Source organism: Lipophrys pholis, assembly GCF_963383615.2.
Source record: "Lipophrys pholis genome assembly, chromosome: 3".
In the NCBI taxonomy this organism is placed as follows: Eukaryota; Metazoa; Chordata; class Actinopteri; order Blenniiformes; family Blenniidae; genus Lipophrys; species Lipophrys pholis.
In genome coordinates, this window is record NC_137627.1 from 34,550,001 (window position 1) to 34,572,992 (window position 22,992).

General features: G+C 41.9%; 2 protein-coding genes across 2 annotated transcripts; one reads left to right on the forward strand and one right to left on the reverse strand.

The window, feature by feature from the left end:
* Positions 1–617: 617 nt before the first annotated feature.
* On the reverse strand, positions 618–19,982 carry kiaa0753 (KIAA0753 ortholog). The gene is made up of 18 exons (XM_080459017.1): positions 19,579–19,982; positions 18,258–18,554; positions 17,904–18,165; positions 17,636–17,745; positions 17,475–17,537; positions 16,906–17,127; positions 16,377–16,554; positions 14,418–14,599; positions 14,130–14,260; positions 13,716–13,868; positions 13,093–13,182; positions 11,688–11,775; positions 11,404–11,574; positions 11,087–11,168; positions 10,855–10,975; positions 5,968–6,189; positions 3,194–3,381; positions 618–2,516 (listed from the first exon to the last, which is right to left on the reverse strand). The coding sequence occupies exons 1-17, from the start codon at positions 19,690–19,692 to the stop codon at positions 3,234–3,236; spliced, it is 2,634 nt and encodes an 877-aa protein (XP_080315143.1). The 5' UTR covers positions 19,693–19,982; the 3' UTR covers positions 618–2,516; positions 3,194–3,233.
* Positions 19,983–20,233: 251 nt separating this feature from the next.
* txndc17 (thioredoxin domain containing 17) lies at positions 20,234–22,233 on the forward strand. The gene is made up of 4 exons (XM_080459467.1): positions 20,234–20,487; positions 20,596–20,677; positions 21,490–21,565; positions 21,780–22,233. Exons 1-4 carry the CDS (start codon positions 20,343–20,345, stop codon positions 21,846–21,848), a joined length of 372 nt encoding a protein of 123 aa, XP_080315593.1. The 5' UTR covers positions 20,234–20,342; the 3' UTR covers positions 21,849–22,233.
* Positions 22,234–22,992: the final 759 nt, after the last annotated feature.

Genomic DNA, 22,992 nt, shown 5'->3' on the forward strand with positions numbered 1-22,992 from the left:
ATCGATTCACAGAGACAAGAAGGAGCGGGTTGAATCACATGAGGAGAAGGAAGTCACAGGAAGGAGCACACAGGAAGGCCAAGTGACAGAGACGCAGACAGACGGAGGACTACTCAACAAAACAGGAAGTGAACACAGAGTGAGAGACACCGACTTGACGAACACACACAAAGACACAGACACAGACCCTTACACTGTGAGTCCCATATTATCCAGAAGAACACTTCATTCTCAGAGTGCCGCTCACTGGAGGTTCCTCTGTATTCTACAAGTAGAATGGGAGGCGGAGACTTTTCTTCTTAATAAAGCTAACAGAAAGCCTCCACCTCTGACCCTGGTTCTGCAGGTTTCTTCCTATAAAAACAGGACATTTTCCTTCACTTGTTCATGAGGAATTGTTGGGTTTTCTCTGTAAAGGTGTCCTGAAAGGACTTTGTTGTATTTGGCGCTATATAAATGAAGTTAAATGTAATTGAATTTAATCTAAATTTGTTAATTTTTCAAAGAATATTTTCAGATTTGCCAGACGATGTAAAATCTCAAGGGTATAAACGGATTTTATTCAACTGTTAATAATTATATATCCAGGTTAAGACAAAGGCCAAAAAGAGTCTCCTGCATCCAACACTTGTGCTTTATTAAGACATAATGCAACCATCTTTATCATAAATGTAGTAACAAGGATCATATTATCACATGTGGTGATATCAACCAGCTAAATGTGACTTTATTTCTTCACTGCTGCCAACAAAACAATGCTGAGAATCTATGACGGAAACAGAAAGGAGTTCAAAACTACTACATCCACTGTTCTGTTGGAGATATGACATTACAAGCTTGATGAGCTGAATATCAAAACAATTCTAATTATCCGTCGATCCATCTCCTATACTAGCCTGAGTTCATCTTAAAGTTGTGAGTAGAAGGAGTCCACCCATTGGTTAAAATGTGAGCTCCACTCCGGGTAAACACAGACATACAGCTCAAGTGTCCTCCATGCAATCTTCCAGTAAGACGCAATCATGAATGATTATGCGTAGGTCCACACTGAAAAACCTCCATTTGCAAATGAAGTGTTTGTATTTTCATCAGCTTCGCTCATGTTTGGTTTCACAAACACATTTTCCTACAGCAAAGAGTGTGAATGCTTTCACTACCTGCTGAGACACAATTTCATTAAAAGAAATAATAAAAAAGGTCTTCAGCTGGTTTGACTCCACTTTTATTAGACGTGATGATTAAGCATCACATGGCTGATAATTACGTTTTGACCATGAACCAGCAGACTGTGGCCGGCGGGTTGTGTGAAGGCGCTCTGCTACCTGGACCGCAGAAGAAGAATGCAGGAGGGGAAGAAACGGGTCACACTGCTCCTCGTGCTGAAGTGAGTTACTCTGAATGTCAGAATCAATTCTCAGCTCCGTTTTGCACTCTAATAATAAAAATAAAAAAGAAGAGAAAAAACTGGGTTTTCCCACATAACTTAACTCTGCTGGAGTCACGTCTGATCTGATAGGTCTGGTTGCTCTCTGCAGAATCTCTGCTTCTTTATTGGCTTCAGACAATAACTGATAATGAGGTTCATTAATAATCCCAATAAGGCGAGGCTGCTGCCGCATTAATGACGAAGACAGTCAGAAGCTGCGTCTGGAGTCGCAGGTGTTTTCAAGAGAACTCGGGCTGCAAAGTGAAGCCTCGGTTAATGTGGAGCATTTCAGGATGGCAGCGTTTTGCGTGACAGACTGCTCGGTGGCGACCAGCCTCTCGTCAATAACCGTCCCTCCGACAACACGGTATCCCGGGAGAACGGCAAACATGACTAATAAGCCTACAAATGTCACACCCATCTGGTGTAATTACTCAGCAACAGCCCAAAACAACATTTGAAAAGCGAACCACAAATGTACCTGCATGGAAACAGCCGCTCCCTCCAATGCGTCGTGCTGCAGCCGATTTTATTCAGAAATTCAATCAGATAATTAGTCGCTGCTGCAAAGTATCAAGGTCAAAGCACTCCGGGCATTAGAAATTATAATAATGTGCAAAACAGGGCTGTTTTTTTATTTGTTTTCTGTCTGCAGTGACATCTGTTTGTGCATTGCAGTGATTTTTGGTTCAGCCTCAGCCTGTACAGCCTGATTTCACCAGTTTGACAACAGCCTCAGTCAGATGGTGAAAAAACGTTCAGCTTTATCTTTTGTCTCCGAGCACGTCAGCATTTCCTCGATTTGAGCTCAACACTTTGTTTGTTCCCGGTTGAACGGGAGGAGACTTGCTGCACATCCCTGGACGCCCACGCCGGGCCGCGGCCTGCGAGGATTCTCTGAGAGCTAATTCATCCAGTCAGTGTCTGTCCCCCGTCAAGAGGCTGGTCCCCACAGGCCAGCGCAACATCTGCATGTGTCCCCTCTGCTCCGTCAGCACAGCTTTCATCTGGCTCTCCAGAGACTCCGAGAGTTTCTCAGTCTGTTCGCCTTTATTTGGATTCACGGATTCGCGTTTCCACAGAGACAGTGCTGGATTCAAATGAGCAGAATATAAAGTAGAGGCAACATTTTCTGCAAGTTCTGTCTGAAAAATAAACTGAAATGATTATGAAATGAGCGCTAAATCCATTCGACACCTTATGCTCACATACCAGACTCACTTTTCAAATGCTTCACATTACTTTGATGATAAAATTATTTTTTTTTTTTACAGCAATAAGACCCTTTATTAAGACTTTAAAAGAAAAGAAGAAACAGTCACAGCAGAGTAAACTCATGATGTCCATAAATCTAGTTGGTGGAGACGGGACGCAATTAATTCATTTCTATATTCCCGTGTGAAAATAGGGAGTGTGAGTACTCCTCGGGAAGATTTAAAGCAGTAATCTTCTAATCCTCTGTAATGTCGTAATGGTCTCTCCAATCTCATCTACACTAAACTAACTTTCCCGGAGGAATTCAATCACTTCAATACAGATGGACAGTAAAGAGTAATGAGACAAATGCTCCCTGTGCAATTCGACCAACTCATCTGCTGCGGCGCCATTAAAACTATGATGAAGTCCGACGGCGTCTCGTCAGAGGAGTGATCTTTAAACTCATTTTCAAAAATAAAATAAAACACTGGCTCTCTCAAAAATGCAATAATCTGCTTCTCAAATGTACTAGAAAATAATAAATAATCACAATCCTATGTAAAAACACACCTGGTCCAGAAATGCACATTGAGAAAGAAATGCTTGGTCCTTATTGGCCGACGGCAGCTGAAGCGGGAGGAGACTGGACCGGCTGCAGGAACTCTGATGTGAAGACGGCGGCGGCGTACTGCTCCATCACGTCCTGAAACTCTGCAGCCACGTCGGCCAGAGCCTCCGACAGCAGCTCGTCTGCAACGCTGAGAGACGGGGGACACGTCCAGACACCAGTCAGTTTGAAACAAAGACGTTTTGTACTGAAACACAAGGCACATGGGCAGTGTTGAAGAGGGAGGGAAGGTGTGTGAAAATGTTACAGAAGACCCCCCCCACCGAAAAAAAAACAAAAAAAACATCAGGTCATTAAGTTGCCAGCGCAACAGAAAAAACTCTCAGGGTAATTTGTGAACTCCCTGTACCTTCAAAGGTCAAGGTCAAGTTAAGAATACCGTGCTCTCTGCACTGATTACAGCACACGGAAGAGCTCGTCATTATGGATCACCAACTCTCATTATGACATAATGTCATTTATTAGCAGGCAAACTCACCTACACAATGAATCCCCCCCCTACCCCCCCTGAACAAATGGAACCAGAGGCATAAGAAGCTGCGGGTACGTGTATCAGTGTGTTCTGATATGTGTATGTGTTCTGTTTGCCACTGCTTTCTTTGAATCCATCAGAGGTCAGAGTTGGTGGTACAGCTCCACACAACGCTGCTCATTAACCATCTCATCATGCAGGGAGGTTCCTGCTCCGCGTCAGAACAGCAGGGGGTGTAAAAGCTCATATGTAACTTTCCTCTGTCTCCAGAGACGCACCGATAATTGGCTCATTTCTCTCTCAAGCAATGTTCTTTTTAAATATTTGGAAGAAAGTGCAGTTTCTGTCTCCTGAAAACTTTGTGCCCTTGATGTGAGCCCCATAAGGAGCCACATTCAGAAACAACTAGGACTGTACAACAATGTTTCAGCTCGGGGTTCAAAATAAAGAAGAAAATTGAGGCGTTCACAAACACGTGCAAACTGGTGAAACAAGTCTGATGGAGGCTTGAAAACAACATATCAAACATGAGCATTCAACATATTCCAACTGATGGGAGCGAGCCTGCACTACACCAACACAAGCATTCTGTCACAAATGTAAATTTGAGAGACAAAGAGCAGAGAGACACTGTGGGAACCTCAAACCCTCGTCGTTCCCTGTGCAGCTGCACGCTTCGTCCGTCAGAGACATTCAGAGAGCGGGAAGGACGCAGATGTTTCAGCGTGATCACACTGAGGGTTTGCTCGCTCTGAGATCCAAACCCCATGAACATTTCAAAGAATAACAAGTAAAACTTCTAGAAAGGACTAGAGTGGACCTCGGGGTAGTCAGTGGGAGATCCTGAATTAAAAGAAAATCACTGTCATGATTGTTTTTATTACATCTGAAATGGTCACATTGTTCTCGTTATTGTTCATTATCACATTATTAGTTGTGTCTTGCACCTTGGCTCGCAGAACTGGAAATTGTTACCTCACTGAATTGTTGAGGAAAAAAAATTTGTTTTTTTTCTCTCACTTATTTACTGAACTTAAAATTTAGAAAAAAATTTGATTAAGGAAAGAACAAATAAGTACAAACATCTACGTGAGTACAATAACTACTAAAGTACTAAAATGATTTGAACTTCTTCATATAGAACACAGGCGGAGGGCAGAGTGATCCTGGTGTGAGGTTGATTATAACTAGCGCTGTCAAAAATAACACGTTCATTTAATTAATTGATTTGAAATGTTTAATTCGTTAAAAACATTTAACGTAATTAAAGTAGTTTTGTTTTCTTCCGGGTTTTTTTTTTTAACTCCCTTACCGGAGCAGCATCATGTGCAGCGTCTCTGGACGCAGCGCCGAGACAACAGAGCAGCACAATACCGAGTGGAAGAATATTAAGACAGAAAGTTTCACTTTAAAAAGTTTCCTGATGACTGATTGAGAAAGTAAAAGTCATTAGTTTTACTTTGAAAAGCTGAATTTAACGACCACAGAAGTAATTCTGCAGCAGAACAGCAGGTTGCCATGTTGGCACCAAACTGCTAAAACTGGAGGAAATACTGGTAAAATATTAATGTCTCCTCTTTCTCTCTTTCCCTGACTCTCCTCTATACTGTGTGTGAGTGTGTGTGTGTGTGTGTGTGTGTGTGTGTGTGTGTGTGTGTGTGTGTGTGTGTGTGTGTGTGCGTGCGTGCGTGCGTGTTCAGGCTTCAGTAGAAAAACAATGCAATTAATAGCAATTAATTACAACAAATCGTGCGATTAATAAGTAAACACTAGTGACAGCACTATTACCAACAGACAAGATTTGGACTTTACAAAGTACACACATAACTCACTGAGTGCTGCTAACTCGCACAAATATAGACACAAACTTGGAGACGATGCTTTTCTGAACTCGTTCCAGGAAGTTTCTTGAGATCAAAGACAATAAATGTGTGACGATGTCTTACTTCAGAGGTGGGAGCAGTTTTGGAAATAGTCCTGAGGGAAATCGCAGGACCAGAAGAGGTGAACTGAGCCAAATGTGACTGAACTTCAAGTGTGTTCATCACCAAGACAACCTCAAACTATAACCCACCACAAAACTGATGCTCTTTTAGTTCATTACACACAGTCGTCTCCTCTGGTGACAAATATCATACTTACTTCTGGATATAACCCTTTAACAGCAGGAAACACAAAATAAAAAAAAGACAAATATCAACTTATTGTCACTACCTGATGGTGAAGAATGGATTTGATTTTTACCTTTCAACGACTGTCCAGGGGTTCAAGCTGCCAACCTCGTGGCGTGCCACAGCACGCAGGTAGGAGTCGTAGTCCTCCCGGTACTGCCGGATGTTTCCCAGCATGCTTCCTGGCACTGACAGAACCGTGCTTCTCTTCATGGGCGCTGGGAGGACGGCGCCGATCCGAGGCTGCCGTTCATCTTGGAGTGCCTCCTCCGTCAGGCTGTTCTCTGACTGAAACCTGTGTGGAAACAAAAGGAAGACTTCCCTGCGTGAGGTTGACGCCGGGTATTACTACATTAGAGATCCTCACTAAGGATGATGAGTTTGGTGTCACCGAGCAGCTTCCTGGTCTGCCGCTTGCTTTGGGTGAGAAGGGGCTCAGCTGGGCGTCACTACAGTCGGGCTTCATAATCCTCCCTGCCTCGCTCCTGCACTAGCGCCGGCTGGGCTATATTTAGTGCCACAGAAGAAAAGTGCCTCTCTATTGTTCTCACTGAACTTGTTTCGGTTCTGACTGCGGGGCTGCACACGGCGTGGGGCGGTCGTAAACATCAAAGTGCCGTCATCTCTCCTCCGTGTCAGACACACCTCTGAGGACCGACGTTGTGAAAGCAAAACAGCACAGCACTCTTTAAAGTAGCAGCCTATTTATAACCTCAGAATGGAGCACCCACACAATTTTGTGCCATATCCATAAAGGAACAGGAATCAACCTGCTTCTTCGATGAATAAACACCATTCAGACATTTTGGCACAAAACACCTTCTGCCAAAGCAAGATTTATTTTCTGTGTTTTCTTTGTGAAAGGGTTCATATGAAATAAAAGAGAGGCAGGAACGTTCACGCCAGGTGTTTGTGGCATGTGACAACCTGTTCTATGAAATATGTTGGCAGAAATGCACAAGGTATTTAAGAATATTCACGCCAAGCTGTGCCCATCAAGATCGTTTGCATTTCTCTGACGACAGTAATTAACCTTAAACCCAATGCAGACGATATGGTGACGCTGCAGCATGGCTGCAGAAGCATCTCCTATTTCCCTTTTTTTGGCAAACATTTGCAGCCTTTTAAATTTGTCTACACAGCAGGAGGATATGAATGCGGTTGATGGTTTCAGTCTGCACTGGAAATTACTTTTGCAAATACGCACAAGCATCCCAGTGGAGGTGAAAGTGACCAGAGCCAGCTTGACAAAGTGTGGGAAAATGTAAGCGCGTATCTTCATCACACAATAAAGCTGTATTTAGGAAGAAAATGGAAAAACCGTGCACACTTTATGAGACAATGCATCTTTCTCTCTCTCATTATCTTCTTCATTTCGAAGTCAATGTGAGAGAGTTCGGGGATGAATGTGATCATATGTGAGATATTTGACCTGAAATGACCAGCGTGGCCACAAACAAACGACAGGAGACTGAAGGAGCACACATTCAAACAAATATATAAAAGGTCTAACAATATTGCTGAGTGGAGCTTTCATCTTTTCATTGATTTGTTTGAAATGCTGACGGAGCCACAGTAGGTTAGTCAACATTAGAAGGGGGGGGGGGGGGGGGGGGGGGTACAGTCTGTGTTTGAGCTGCTCGCCATGGATATAAAAATCTTATCTGCTGGTCTGCTAATGTGTTAAAAGATGAAATTGCTCCTCTATTGTCTCAGCAGCTGTTTGAGGGTGCGCAGACACGAGCCTGATGCCAGCTGAGGTAAAGAATAATCGCTGCTGATTTGGAAATATTATTCTGGAGGACAAAGACAGAGCTACGAGTGGTGATAGTGACTGCGGAGAATAAACAGGAACATCATGTGAACAATTGCAGGTCTTCTAGGTCATGGCTCAGAAGTAACATTAACTATCAATTTGGCAGGGATTTCAAAAACACTCTCTGTCAAAACAAATTATAAAAATAAATCTTTTTTCTTTTCTTTTCTTTTCTTCAAGCGACAGTAATTCTTCAGTAAACTGCCTCATCACCTTTTCTGGCTGTGCGCCTGTGAAGCAGCAGCTAAATCAGTGCCACTCTTAGTCATCTGACGATACAATCCAAGACGCCTGGAACAATAAAATCACACAGAAGAAAAACTGTCACTATCAGACAGCTTCTCACTGCGGCGTGTTAAAATGTGAGCGTGGGGCTCCACATCAAAGACATGACTCCACTTCCTGTGTACGACTGGATGCGTCTCAGTGGAGTGGGCTGAAGGATGTGGGTTATAAACAACTAATCAGAGCTGAGACAACACACATGATGAGCTCTAGCCACATTTCACTGCTCCAGCCCCCCCCCCCCCCCCCAAAATAAATTACAGCGTTCCATTCTGCAACACCGCATAGAGAGTCAACACCGATGGAGGATTAACACAATCCCACATCGATACAAAGAACCAACAGGGTTCTGATAAGTTTGTTCAGCTGCCATAAATACCACAAGTAAAAAAAACAACAACAAAACAACGCATGAAGCTGAACTGTTAGCAGATATCGGTCGTTGTAAACACCTGCAGAGGTTGACCGCCGGCTCGCTGACATTACAACGAAGGATTATCCTTAAAATCTGGATGTTCGTGGAAGATTTGCTTTTCAGTGAAGCCACTGAGCGGCTGAGCTGAACACCGATGCCACAGTTTTCCTCCGGCAGCACAGAGAAGTGAACTGTCACATGTTATTTGAGTCGAGCGAAGGAGCGACTGAAACTCAGAACCCATTTCTCCTGATTGAATACCAACGCATCCTGACATGCGCTGGACCAACGGCACATGCTGACATCGTCACGAATTTCACTTTTCAAACTATAGCAACGGGAAGGTGGGAGGAGAGCGACTGTTATGACATTCATGCCATATTATTGTTGTTTTGCTGAGCTGGAGAAATAAGCTGCTATGTGCTGTGCAATGGGACACCTGGGGCAGGTTAAGTTGCCACACAGGAACACAAGTCGTCTCCCGTACAACCCGGTTCAGTTTACGAGGAAACTCCTCGGCCCCAGAAGGCAGCTCCATAAAGCAACGTGCCACATAAACACAATTCCTTCTTCTAAGCCACAACAGCCCCCCACTTCTGAACGGAATGACTCTTTGGGGTCCGAACACTGCAAAATGAGCTGTGGAAGACCGTTTCTGCTTGTGTTCTGATGGAAGAAACAAAGGATAGACCTTCACTGTTTGGAGAATTTAGAGATTCATTAACTGTGACCAGAATAACTAATAGTGGCATGATATTCATTTTAGATCTTTTGATACAAAGATTTGTTCAAGCTTAGAGAGTTTGGGGTTTTAAAATACAAACAGCCTGTAAGAAACAATACTCTCCTCGTTCCATGAAGTGCTATATGCACCAATCATCAACACTTAGCTGTGTTGGCGAGTTTATTTAGCAAATCTGACACTCTCATCATTGTGTTTGTAATTTTAAGGAGCATCTAATGGAAAAAGGATTGCATGGGTGAGTTTCTCATCAGCAGTGATTGGTGAAGGACTTTAATCAACACGCAAAACAGAAATGAATAATCTCCCCTCACAGTCCGACCAATATATGTTCTTAGTTTCCTAATAATAATGTCATATAACAGTAGATCAACAGACTAATGCTGAAATACTAATATCTTATACGTGTAGAGAGATATTCATATATTTTGTTCAGAGTTTGACATTTATTTTGTCACATTTGGACCATATTTGCTTTTTTGGGGTTAACTTGTCAAGTTAGATTAGTTTTCACTTTAAAATCTACGTATGTGCCATTGTTCCATAAGAGGAAAATCCATTGGCATCCAGTGGGGCTCGATGTAGTATTAAAGAGAGACGTCATGATGCATAAAGCGGTGCCAACACTTTTTAAGGTGCTCACTAGGAATGAGAACCGAAGCAGTGCTGGCAGCTCTGTTTAATGCTCCGGGGACTCGGCGAGTTTCAGAACAAATGAGCTGGCAGTTCTCAAATGACTGTTTGGCTGGGAGGCCGAACACCCTGAAAACCAGCCACTAATGAAAAATGAAAGATAAAACCTCTTGAAAAGGACCACAGATTAAATGCTTGATTTCCAAGTGCTGAAGAGTGAGCCGTCACTTGATAGATGTCTTATTAAGAAGAGTCACAGATGAGTCACGGGTATTCATGATTTCAGAGGGAAAGTTTTCATTGAGGGAACTGAACTCGAGGCACTTCAGCAGTGACTCACTTTAATTAGCTGATGGTCAAAGCTCAAATTTACCAAAAGTCTACCGCCTGCTGGTCTTAGTCAACAACTTTCTATTTTTGCCCCTTCTGGGTTCATCACTAACTAAAAGGAGTAAAGCAGCTGCAGCCCCAGGCAGTGGAGGGTCTCTCTGTGGCGTCTGCTGCTCCAGTCAGGGAGAGACTCTGCCCTCGGTACGGCAGCCACCAAGTGAGTAACACCCCCCCAGTGGAAAAGTGATTACTAGGCATTGACATATCAAGTGGAAAAAAAACACACTAACTGTGCATCAGTGGGAAAACATTAAACACTTGATTTTAGCGGAGTTTAGAGGTCCATTAAAGCCTGCAGCAACCGAGGTCCTGTGGAGAATGCTGCTGTTGCTCTTCCAACACAACAACATGCACAGAATGCTTCTAACTCCATCAAAATACATTATTTCTTCTCACAGAAGGTGCATTAAAAAATGACTCAAATTATTTAAATGCTCAGATTTCAACATTTACAATTGACAAAAGCATGGTAAATCATTAGTTAATGGAATTAGCAGTTGTGCACTAAAGCTACAATAATCTATGATTTCAACTGACGTGATTCACAAATAAAGTAAATCTGTCAGACCTTGATATCAGGTTGTCATTATTATTCTGACGGCGCTCAGACATTTTTCCACCGCCCTGTAGAGAGAAATCATTTTTAGAGCAGATAAGTGAGAAGGATGCAGTAACCCACCCAGTCTCCACGGGTTTCTCCAGGACAATGTCTGCTGCCGAGGTCTGCTGCTGCACTGGCCTTGTGAGCCTGATTGGCTGAGGGGAGGCTGGCCTGGAGCCTGGAGCGTGGCTCAAGGACCCTGGGATCAGAGAAAATGAGAGGAAGGGAGGACGGAGAAATGGTGACGAGTGAGGAACAAGGGGCAAAGACGAACAGAAGAAAGAAATTTCTTCTCATTGGGTATTTCTACCTGCCGGTCCCGGCCGGTCCCAGTAAAGCGGGTCTGAGTAGGTGATGGAAGCAAATCTTCTCCTCACTTCCTCCTGGTCCTTCTGCTCAGAGAAACACAATATAGACATTTGAGGTACACATGCAAATACTGCGCTTTGTGCAACAGGAAGGACATAATGAAGTGCAGACGTCCACAGAGGAGAGCTGTTATAACAGCTTGCTATAAATAAAAATTCGATCACCAGCGACCTTTCTGCCCCCCCCCACCCCCCCGTGACCTTTTAGAAACAAACCGTGACCTTTTGTTGTCGGGCATTTCCACCAGGCAGCTCTCACCTGTATTTCCTCCATGCGAAGCAGCATACTCTCCAGGGTGGGGGCCTGCAGCCGGCACTGAGCCGAGTCCTCCAGCCGTCTGTCCGTCTCAGCAGCCCACGCTACACCTGTGGCGTCCTCCAGCAGATCCTCCAGCAGAGCCTCGCTCAGCTGCTCAGCACTGCCTGCTGCCTGCACACACAAAACAATAGACCTTAGTATCAGGCTCGAATGTACAACTCTTATCAACAAGCGTGCATTGAAAACCGCTCTCTGCTACCCAGACAACATATAGGTCCTCACACCTGAGCCTCATCCAGAAGGGGCTGAATCCGTTCACTGGCCTTCTGCTCGGCTCGCTCTGCCCACCGAGTTGGCAAGACAATATCAGACCTGTTAACCGAAACACACCCACACAGCAAGCTGTTATACAAGTTCTGTCGCTGAACTCCATCAACTGGGAGCCATCAGATTGTTTCCAGGTAACATTGGTGAAACTTTACATGATTCAAGGTGTGAGTCAAAGCTTAGCTCATCTTAGACCGACAAATGAATCAAAAGACAAACGTAAAGTCTTGAGATGAGATCTTGAAACCTGCTTCCATAAGACAATGAAATCCACACTCAACAGCAATCAGGCTTTTGGTTCTCCTAAACATTCGTGACTTTAGTTTCCACCATCCAACAAGCATCTTCACAGCTACTCAAAAATAGGTCAACTATAAAAACCTACCAATGGAACAAAACATATTTGATTATGTAAAAATCTTTTTTTATGTTTACTGCTACATTTCATTAATTACCCTAGTGAATACATACAAATGCAATACTTTCAAGGGTACCAATAACACCTTCCGCTCATAATGCCCTCAAACCTAAATAAACATGTGAGGCAACTGTCCATGATTGAATTATGAATAATTGTATTTGCAGCCGTAAATTAATTCATTAAGAGAGTCAAAAACACCTGAGTGTCTTTGTGGGTAGGAAAGCAGAGGCTCCCATCACTACAATGTCATCAAAGCTTTACAGACCGTCACTATGCTGAGATTTGGCTGTGCATTGTTTCCCTTTCTGAAAGTGTTGAACTCTCCAGCGACTGATTAGGAAGAGGGCTCTATAGGAACATCTGCTGCTGAATGGACACGCTGCAATCACAAAGCGCATTATTTTCTGCTCTTTTGTCACTTGATAATTGTGTTTGTGTTGCAGGTCCCAGTGAAAATGTCTGTTTAATTGTGAGTCCTGTGACGTGCGTTGTACTGCAGCTGAGTGAGGAGAAGACTGCCCTGCGTCTGCAACAAAATAATTAATATGGTTTGAAAACATTATTGGAAAATGATGTGACAACGACTTAAATATAGCACAAAAGACAGGTTCACATATCCCTATAATCATTTTTATACACTATCTTTACTGTGTAGTGATTAGCAGGAGCTTCTGAAGACCTCATCCCTCAAATATTAGTAGTTTAGTTTAATTTGTCTTATTTGGCAGGAGTGCTGAACGTTATATTATCTATGTCAACGGGTGCCTAATGTTTATTGTCACTGAGTCAATAGAGTTTTCAGTGTGAGGATATAAATAGGATTAAGCAATCTTTTTGGGGGGCGGGATAAATATCCAGCATCTAATACCTCATTATAACCTTCAACTTCCATTCCCTCAAACCTGTCAGTCTGTTAAAAGTGTAATCATATTAGTACATACCTTAATCTCTGAATGCGTTCTTCCTGTTCTTTACTCAGTCGGTTGAGCTCTTCCAGCCTCTGCATGGTCATCCTATCCAGCCACGCTTTCCTGCACCCAGCCAGTAATCATCAAACAAAGCTCAATTCAGCTTTCCACATGAATAACTTATAATCCTCATCTCTGAAATCAGGCTGCCAGCCACTGATTAATAGGAAAGCACAACTGCAGCAATTAACATTTGATTAAACAGAGACATGTGTGGAACACTTAATCAATGACGTGATTATAAGCAGCATAAACAGGCCAGCTATTAATCACTCAGAAAGAGAAATGGCCTCGATAAAGCGGGCAGCTTGATTCATTTATTGGGAAGAATTAACTTGGAATTAGAATCAGAGTATCGCCTGTGGCTCTCAGCACGTGGGGTCTCACGTAAAGGTTAGAAAAAAATCTCCCTGAACAGGGAGAAAGAGTAATCATTAACATTCCTCTGGCCTAGATTTCATCCATTTGGCCGGCTTTTCTCTATATCCAGGAGAAGTACAAATACCAAACTTCACAAACTGAAACCTGTGGCACATTTACAAGTACATGAACTTCATTCTGTGGTATAAAAATAGGTTGCTGGCTGAGGGCGTCACCTTAATGCTTCATTCTGAGCCTCTTTCTTCTTCTCTGAGTTCAAAGTCAGCTCTGGCCCCAAACCGCAAGCCGCCCGCTGAGTTGGAGGGCTGGATGATGGCTTCACTGGGGAGAAGAGACAGCGAGGCTCTGGTTTCTCCCTTTGAGGGGAACTGTTGAGAGAATAGCAGAAGAGTATGGAAGAACACGCTCTGTATTAAGCCACGCAAAAAGAAATCCTGGAGACAATAATAAATAAGCATTTTGACGTCTCTGATGCATAAATCCTACATGAGTCGTAATTGAGATTCAGAATACTACAAGCCATATAAACTTAGTTGCAGAATGAGATTAATCATCTGTAGAGCTGAGGGTCAAGATGTTGAAAATAAATCAAATCTGCCCTCAGCTGTACAGAGAGATAAGAGGCTCACCGGCGTGGAGGTGGAGAGTGAGGGGAGGTAGGTTTCCAGGGCACAGCGTTTTCTTTCTGCGGGAGCTGGGAGACCCTGAGCCGAGAGGAGACGGTAGGCTGCTGGAAGCCGACGTCTCGTATCTGGACACGCTGTGAAGACAATCATACATGCACATCGAGGTTTAATTACATGGAATTCACATTGTTCAAAGCTCTTGTATTACATTTAAGCACTATTTTAACTGCTTCTAGTGTAATAGCAGGTAAGGAATCTGATTCAGTATTCCAATGTGTAGGAGTACAACACCTTCATTATGTCAGCCTTTTTTTGCAATTCTTTTCTGTGTGTCTGGTTTTTCTGAGCCGGTTTCAGCTGCTCTCTCAGCTCCCTCTGCTGGGCAAGGCTTTCCACTCCAGCTCTCAGCACAGCTCTTCTGTTCATGGGCTGATGAGAAGCACTTTGGATCATCTGGGAGGCCACTTTCCGACCTGCCCAGAGAAATGCCACGTAAAATTAACTGAATTAAACAAATTGTTCTAAAAAAAAATTTTTTAAATGAAATGCAGCTATAGCTATAATACCAAATAGTGTTGTGAAGTGGTTAAAATTTTGAATCAGATTAATCATAGAGTTGATGTAGATTAAACACGATTAAATATCATTCATTTTAAACGTATATTAATTGCTCAAGAAAAAAGGGAATATAATTTGAGGTGAGCGCCTTCAGGTCATCTCACATCAGAATGGGAGTAAGGGGGCAGTTTTAGGTGATGTAGAGGGGAGAGATTAGGAAGTAGAAAGAGGGCATGGGGGAAATGACTTGAAATGCCAAAAGAGTTGGAAGTAAAAGCAATATCGCCTCGACTCCTCTGTCTGTCTCACCTTTTCCAACTCCCACAATATGCTCTCAACGTGTTTATTTAACACCTTTAACAGTTCCATGTTAACAAAAAACTCCTTTTCAAAACACTGATCTACATTATGAATGTTCCTGTTGCTCCGTCTTCAGACAACTCCAAACTAACTTGTTGACGTTGTCCGAGAGGAGACGCGTCACTCACGGCCGTCTGCTCCTGGATTGCAAACCTGACCAAGATGGCGGCTCGGCAACCCATTTTCTCTTTAGTTACTAAAAAGTTTTTTCTAAATTTTCTTTTGCTATTTTAGAGATTTTATAGTTTCGGGATGTGTTGGACCTCTGCTCTCTGTGCCTCATTAGCATAACGTTGGCAGGATTGTACTTTATGAGGTCCGGGCAGCACCGCGGCGCCGCAACGCAAGGCAACTCGTAACGCCCTGCACCCAGGATGCACCGCGGTGCGTTTCACATACACAATGAATGGGAAGCAGGAAATTGATGGATCCTGTGGACACGTACCTTCATCCTGCACTGCAGATGGCTTAAATGAGTGAAAATGTTAAATCAGATTAATCAAGATGATGGATTAATCTGCATTAACGTGTCGATTTTGACAACGTGTTTTGAATAAAAAAGCTTGAAGCCTTGTGGGAAGAAGAAAAACAAAAAGAAATGCAGAGGTTGTGCAGTTCAGGAAAATAGCTAAGGTTTGTTTCTAGGGAGACATAGATTGCAGCTAAAGCTTATTGGAGGTCTTTTCATCCCCTCCTCTAGAGGAGGCCTCTCAGCCAAACGGGAGCCAGCAGGGGTTAACTGCTGAGCAGCAGGGGATTGAAGGCCTGAGCTCTGCACTTTACTTCCTATTTTCCTACCACCTCTTCATGGCTCCATATCAATTTTCGGCCATTTAAGCACAGCGGGAGGCCCAAACACAACCGTGAAAAAGCCCTTAGGTGACTTCCAGATGCACAGCAGTCTAAATGCTTTGTCTTTCGTCAAAAAGCATACATGCAATTAATCTCCATGTGGTCGTCAGAGCTTCTGGCAGCTAAGAATACCTTCCCTAAAGGTGGAAGTCACGGGACAAATAGGTCTGTTGTATCAAATCTGTAAGTAAGTCTGGAGTTATGTTTATATAAATCGTGGCCTTTTCATGCCTTTTGGGTTTATTGTATTCACCGACATTCAATTTATACATTTACTCCTAACTGAGTTTTAATTAGCACTTACATTATCATAATTGTGACACCGAAATCATGTAATCATCCTGTAGCGTGAGTGTGTGAACAGACTGATGTCGCCACACCAGGAATAAATAGATGCACATAATTTAAAATAAACATAAACACTCAAGGCTTAGTTGCAATGACAGCAATTGCATTTTTTTTTTTAAAAAGCCTGCTTACCACGGGCTCTTCCTCTGGGATGTGCAGTTCTGCCACGTCCCCGGCCACTTGAAGCGCTGGGACCTCTAGGTGCAGCCGGAGGCGACGTGCTGCGATGGGGAGACTTTCTGTGTGGAGGGCATGTTTGGGCCTGCATCTTTTCCACCATCTCATGTTTACTGAGAGCAGAATCCAACGTCTACAAGGTAAGAAGTGATGCAGAAGTTGTGTATTCTTAAAAATATACGAGCACAAATAACACGAAATTTGGAACATCAAATAACCTTTTGTATACTCAGCAGTTTATGGGGGCCACTAAACAGTCTAATTTGATCAGATTCACTTCATACATTAATTACTGCCTTCGATTTTGTCAATCGTACACAGCAAGATGAGCTATTGTAAAAATGATAACATCTTAGGATTCTTTAGCTGTTTAACTTCTATGTTTCATAATCTTGAAATATTGGTGGATGGCTTGAAATTCATGAGCTAATGTTACACCTCAACCCAAAGCAATCCAAATGATGGCAGCGTTTATGTTGCTCACCTCGAGCTTTTGCAGGATGTTCAGGACCATCTCAGGCACTCCTGAACCCTGGTCCACTTCCAGCTTCGCTGAGCACAAACAGAGCTGGCGAATGAGCTGGCCCAGTTCTCTGTAATGAGGGGCCGCTTTGCTTTGAGAGACATCTGAAAGCTGCTGGTTAAAAACCTGCAAGGCCCTCAGTGCCCTGCGGTGGGTTGCTGCCAGCCTGTTTAACGCCAGCGTCTGAAAGAAAAATAAATACACAATGGATAGTCCCAAGTTTTCATGTCAGGAATCTAAGATGTCCTTTTTTGAGACCAAGAGACACAACAATTGTTTTTCTGAAATGTTTGCACATTTTTAAAAATTTGAATTAATTAAGTTTAATTAATTTTTTTCTGCCATATTGTCATTAGGAGATATTTTGTGTAGAATGTTGAGGGATAAACTGAATTCAATTCATTTTGGAATAAACTCATAACATGACAAAATGTGGCAGAAGTGAAGCCCTGAGAATCGTTTCCTGATGCGTGATTCACTAAAATATGAATCCTGTGAGCTCGATGAAGCAGCCACTGCGGAAGGCAAACCTTTTGCGTGTCGGATGTTTTCTGACTTCGGAGTCTCTCTATCTCTTCTTGGACTTCTTTTACCTGTTCAGTAAATATACAAAAGAAAGACTGTTTAAAAGATGTAAAACTGACAACACAGTGAGCAGATGTTTTATTGAAACAAGTAGGAATGTCAGTACCTGTTGCTGCAGGACATAAATGGTACGGGCAGATTGAGCTGCCTGCTTCTTTCTGTGATTCTCCAATTTGGCTTGCTCTTCAGCTTCCAGTGGCTCCTCTGGTTTCTCTCCTGTTGTTTAAAGTCCATTATACATTTTGATCATCGTACACTACATGAAACAATGATATGAGAAGTATCCTCATGGTGTTGCTTACAAATCTGTGATAACTTGTTTTAGTAAAGCTACACATATGAACATATGATTAAAACTGTAGACTGTGAATTACCTTTTTTAGCAAGTGCCTCCACTTTGTTAACATACACGTCCAGTTCATGCTGCAGCCTGCGCATCTCATGGCTCAAAGGTCCCTCTTTGCCTCCCTCCTCTGGCCGTGGACCAGGGTCTCTGGTTGGGGGTGACAGGACGATCCGTGGAAAGGCAGAACTCGGTTGTTTGTCCATTGTGTGACGTTTTGTACAAGGCCGCATCACCATCCCTTTACGACCGGAGGCCTTTGATTTGGTCTTCTCTGGGGCTGCTGCTAACTCCTGCAGAAAATTAAATGTTGCACTCATTTTGTTTTTTTATTCATTCATTTTCCATTTCTAGTTTGTAAATCATGTACCATGAATCAAATTACCTGACGTAGCTCCACATCACTTGTTTCACTTGTTTGTGAGGCGTCTTGAGAATGTCTGACGGAGGATCTTGCCAGACTGCCGAGGCGTCTTTGCCGAAGGTCTCGTTTGGCCAGGATAACAGCAGCCTGCAGCCTCTCCTCAGACAGCGCTGTGAAGCTGAAGGAGCTTCTGGTGCTGTCCATGTTCTCAGCTACTTCTGACACTGGCAGCAGTCTCTCTATCACAATGGGAGCGGGCGGGCCGACACAGGAGGCCCGGTTGCTGGCACTTGCAGGGATGGCTTCATTAAAGAGCAGCTGTGGTGGACATGACACCAGTGAGTCTAACCTGTCTTGAACGGCATCAGTTTATTTGTGAAAGCCAACGACAAACTAGTTTAGAATAACTCTTCACCTTCAGTGTAATACTATCCAATGCAACAGCTTAAACTGAACGTACAAACGACCCACAGCTTTTGTTTTTTTGTTAATGCCATCAAACTGTATTAATTATACTTTGAGGTTATTGTGATCTTTACACAGGTGGGGTTATTGAAACTATTTTTGATTATATAGAAGGCATTACAAATATTCTGTCACTATGCAGGGTAGCTAAAACACAGAACGTTAAAATGGAAACATCGCTGGAGTATAACAGTCAAATCCAACCTTGGCAAACAGAAACCTCAACATTAGAAGTTGAACATCTACAGTACCTCTATGACCAAAAAAATCTGCAATATTATCATTTTTAAAAAGGTAAAACTCTTTATGATAAATACAAAAGGTTGAATGTGAATGCACTGTGAATTTCATGGGAAAATCTGTGTCCGAAACAGAATATCTAAGAAAAGCACATAAAATCTTTTTTTTAAAAAACCTTCAAACTGAGACCTTGGACGTTGCAAGATTAGATAAAACAGCAATATAACAAATTGTTTAAGCTGTTTGACCTTAGCTGTCTGTAGTACTGGTGTTAAAATGCAATGTGGTATACTAAATTATAGTTTAAAGTCTTTCCACTATTTATTATGAGAATCTGAGACGTACGTGTGTTTTTGAGGTTAGGTTAAATAAAGAGGAGAAAGGGGGAGAGCAGCTCGTCTGTCTCAAATAATCTAATGTAACCCTAAGTTCAGAAAAATAAAGCAAACTGTCGTTATGAATGCAGACAAATGAACCCTCAACAGAATCAAAATGTGAAAAATTCAAAGGACTCTTCTTTATTTCAAGAATGATGAATTGGGGACCATTGTAACCAGGTTCTGTTACTAGTTTTACTACCTAAACTGTGAATGAGTGTAGAAGTAAACAAAACATCAGCAGTCTGGAGGTTGTTTACCTTAGATTTGGAAATCCCTGTAGTTGGATCGTAGCATGAACCCACCCAGTCTTTCTTCTGACTTTGCTGGGCCAGAAAAATTGAGGGGCCACTTTGCAGGAACGACGGAGTCATTACGACGGGGAATAAAATGTTTTAAACAGTCAACCACTTCATACATTATGCGTTGTCTTCAGCATAGTTAGCAACAGCGAGCTAACTTCGCTTCTGAGCAATCAAGTTATTACCCATACCACGCTCTCCCTCATTTCAGGTTAGGCTATTTTTTGTGGGGGTTTTAAAACAACTGTATGAGCAAAGTAGCTACCTGGGAGTGAATTAAACTGTAAATCGACGTTTTAATCTCCCGTCGCGGCTTGATAACAGTTTGAAACGGCGCCATGACAACAACACACCGTCTCTGTGAGGAAGACGAAGTACGGTTCGTCCATTAAGTCAAAAAGTATTGCAAACGCGTTTTTTCCGACAACGCTGATAAATCACACTTGAATTGTTTTTGGCAAATTGATTATGATTTTTTAAAATGTTTATAAATAAATAATATGTTAATGAAAAAATAATCGGTGGATTTAAACAGTATTGTTTTGAAACTGTAGAGTAAACGTAATCTGTTACGCGGTCCCTTTTAAGACTCGTCACGCAGACCGGAAGTGGTTCTGCAGTGTATTTCTACCGGGTCCTGCTTGCAGAGCGGCTTCACTTCTTCTCAGATCACTTTTCAGATCCCCTGTTCAGCCTTTTTCATAACTAATTTAGTCGAAACGATGGCGAATTACGAAGAAGTGAGTGTGCGTGGATATGACGAGTTTTGTAAGGCTGTGTCTGAGAGGAAAGGAAAGGATATTTTTGTTTATTTTTCAGGCGATAAAGACGCGCAGGGGCAGAGCTGGTGTCCAGATTGTGTCACAGGTAAACCTTACATGTCTTACGTTTGATCAGCATATAAGACTCAGGTGAACACGTTATCTGTTAATATTAATAAAACCAAAACGAGTAATTGTGTCTTTGTTTCTGCAGCTGAGCCTGTGGTGAGAGGAGAAATGAATCACCTTCCTGAGGGTTCTGTCTTCATCTACTGCCAAGTTGGAGAAAGAGCTTAGTCAGTTCTTCCTTCTCTATTTCACCATTTTATGGCAAGCTGTCAGCGCTGGAGCACGCCTTATCATTTGTTTATACTGAGATAAAACTGCTGATGAGCCCGAGTTGAAATGGAGAATACAGATAACCTATTAGTACATTTGTCTATCAGCCAAAAAAACAACAGTGATTTATTACAATTGAAAATTATTGAAATGGGCTGATATTTGTGAAGCATAGTATTGTAGTAATCCAAAATGGATGTTTGTGTCAGTTAATATACTTCAGAGCGCACGCCATTATTGGGAATGGTTAAAACTAAGCAGTAACATTCTTCCTAAGTGCGCCAGGAAGGGTTACCTTTTGGTTTGGGTTAAATTGCTATATCAGTATAGTTAGTTATTTATTTATTTTCCTCACATGACTTGGTAGGTTAAACTTGACGTTCCACTTGTTTTGTCTTTATCAGAAGAAAGGGTTTATTTTCTACTTGTGCTTCCAAGTTTTAAACTGTATAAACGTTTTAGGCAAACTTCTGCACAGTAGGCCAATAGATTAAATTCACATGTTCACTCATTTCCATTTTCAAGAGCATTGTCACATTTTTATAAATAAGTAAAGTATAAGCACAGTACCATATACGTGCCATCAGAAAACACAATTTAAAAATAAAATCATGTGGATCTCAGTTTGTATTTTAGGTCTTTGCATAGTTTACAGATGATAAAAAAATAGTATTTTGTTTTATTGTCCCAAAACTGAGGTGCAAGTGTATATTTTGTATATTTGAATTCAAGCTACTGCCTAATGATGTTTTTTTTTTTCATGATTCAGCTGGAAGGATCCAAGCAACGACTTCAAGAAGACGCTTAAACTGAGCGGAGTTCCCACTCTGCTACGATACGGCACAGTAAGAAAGATCATGTTCATTACATTTAACTTAGAAGTTACCATCAAATTCCAATAAGTGTTTATAAAAATGTCATTTGAAACGAGTTGGATGAAGAAATGTACTACTTAACATTGAGATTGATTCAACACTATCTTGTGAAAATCCCTAATATTTGTAACTGCTGGGGTTATAAATGATGTTGAATGCCATCCTGATGAAGTTTGTGTTTCAGCCTCAGAAACTGGTGGAAGAAGAGTGCCTTAAAGCAGACCTGGTGAAAATGATGTTCACTGAAGACTGAAGGATGATCCTCAGCTCCCATCAATCATGAAGGATTCAACAGCTGTTTCACAGTAAACCCCATTTCCCATTAAATCCCAGCATTACTTCGGTAGTGAATATTGAAAACTCTGACTCTCACTCTCACTGTGATTTGATGCAAATCAGCACCTGTTGAAGTTTACAGCCTAAATTAACATTTATTGTAATTAGATTCCTTTTGTATGAGCTCATAGACCAGCTGTGACATCATTCATACACGCTATAGTCATTGTTATATTCGTGCAATGAGTCGATGCTGAAATGTAATTTTAAGTGTGAAAATTGATATAATACACCAGTTGATTATTTTTTTTCTCCATTTGTTACTTTGCAGTAAACCTCCAATAAAGTGAGACCTGATGTCGAACAAGTGTTTCTTATTCTCTATGATACGTTAAGTAAAGGCTCCAATTTAACTGGTTTCAAAACAATTCTTAAAGCTAAAGCAGTGTTGAAAAGGTCCTCGCTACTTGGGGAGCTCCTACTGAGAATGTCACCTGAATAGTGGAGAGAAGAGGAAACGTTTTAAAAGTTAAATCAAGTCTCGAGCTGAAAGTGTGGCGAGCCTGTAGTGGTTCCAAGTTTAAGGAGTTTAAAAGTGACTTGAAGGGTTTTCCCATCCACTTCAATGTTAAAAATTATTTTAAAAAGTTTTAAAGATATGAAGTTTAGTTTTTTCTTTTTGAATAAAATAAAGTTTAAAAAGTTGAATTGTTAAATTGGTGAAAGTTTTAAAGCGGTATAGGCTGAAGAATTAAAAAAATAATTCCCTTCCATTTATATGGGGGAAAAATTGTAGAGAAGTAAAATAAAAATTCTAAAAGATATAAAAAAAAAAAATACAACACAGGAAGAATGTCTTAAAAAAGAGCTGCACATTTCCACAGCAGGAGCAGAAGCAAGTCATGAAATGCAAATAATTCTCAGAATCACCATTCACACAATCAAATGTCAAATTATTGCCAACGTTGGTGATCTCGGGTTAAAAAATACTAACCTGATCGCTTCTGTGTCTGCAGGTCGTCCTTGTGGTTTGTTAAATCTGCACAGTTGAGATATTTGTGTAGAACCTAGTATCAAAACGTACAACAGTGAATTTCACGCACAAAGCAAAATGGCCGACT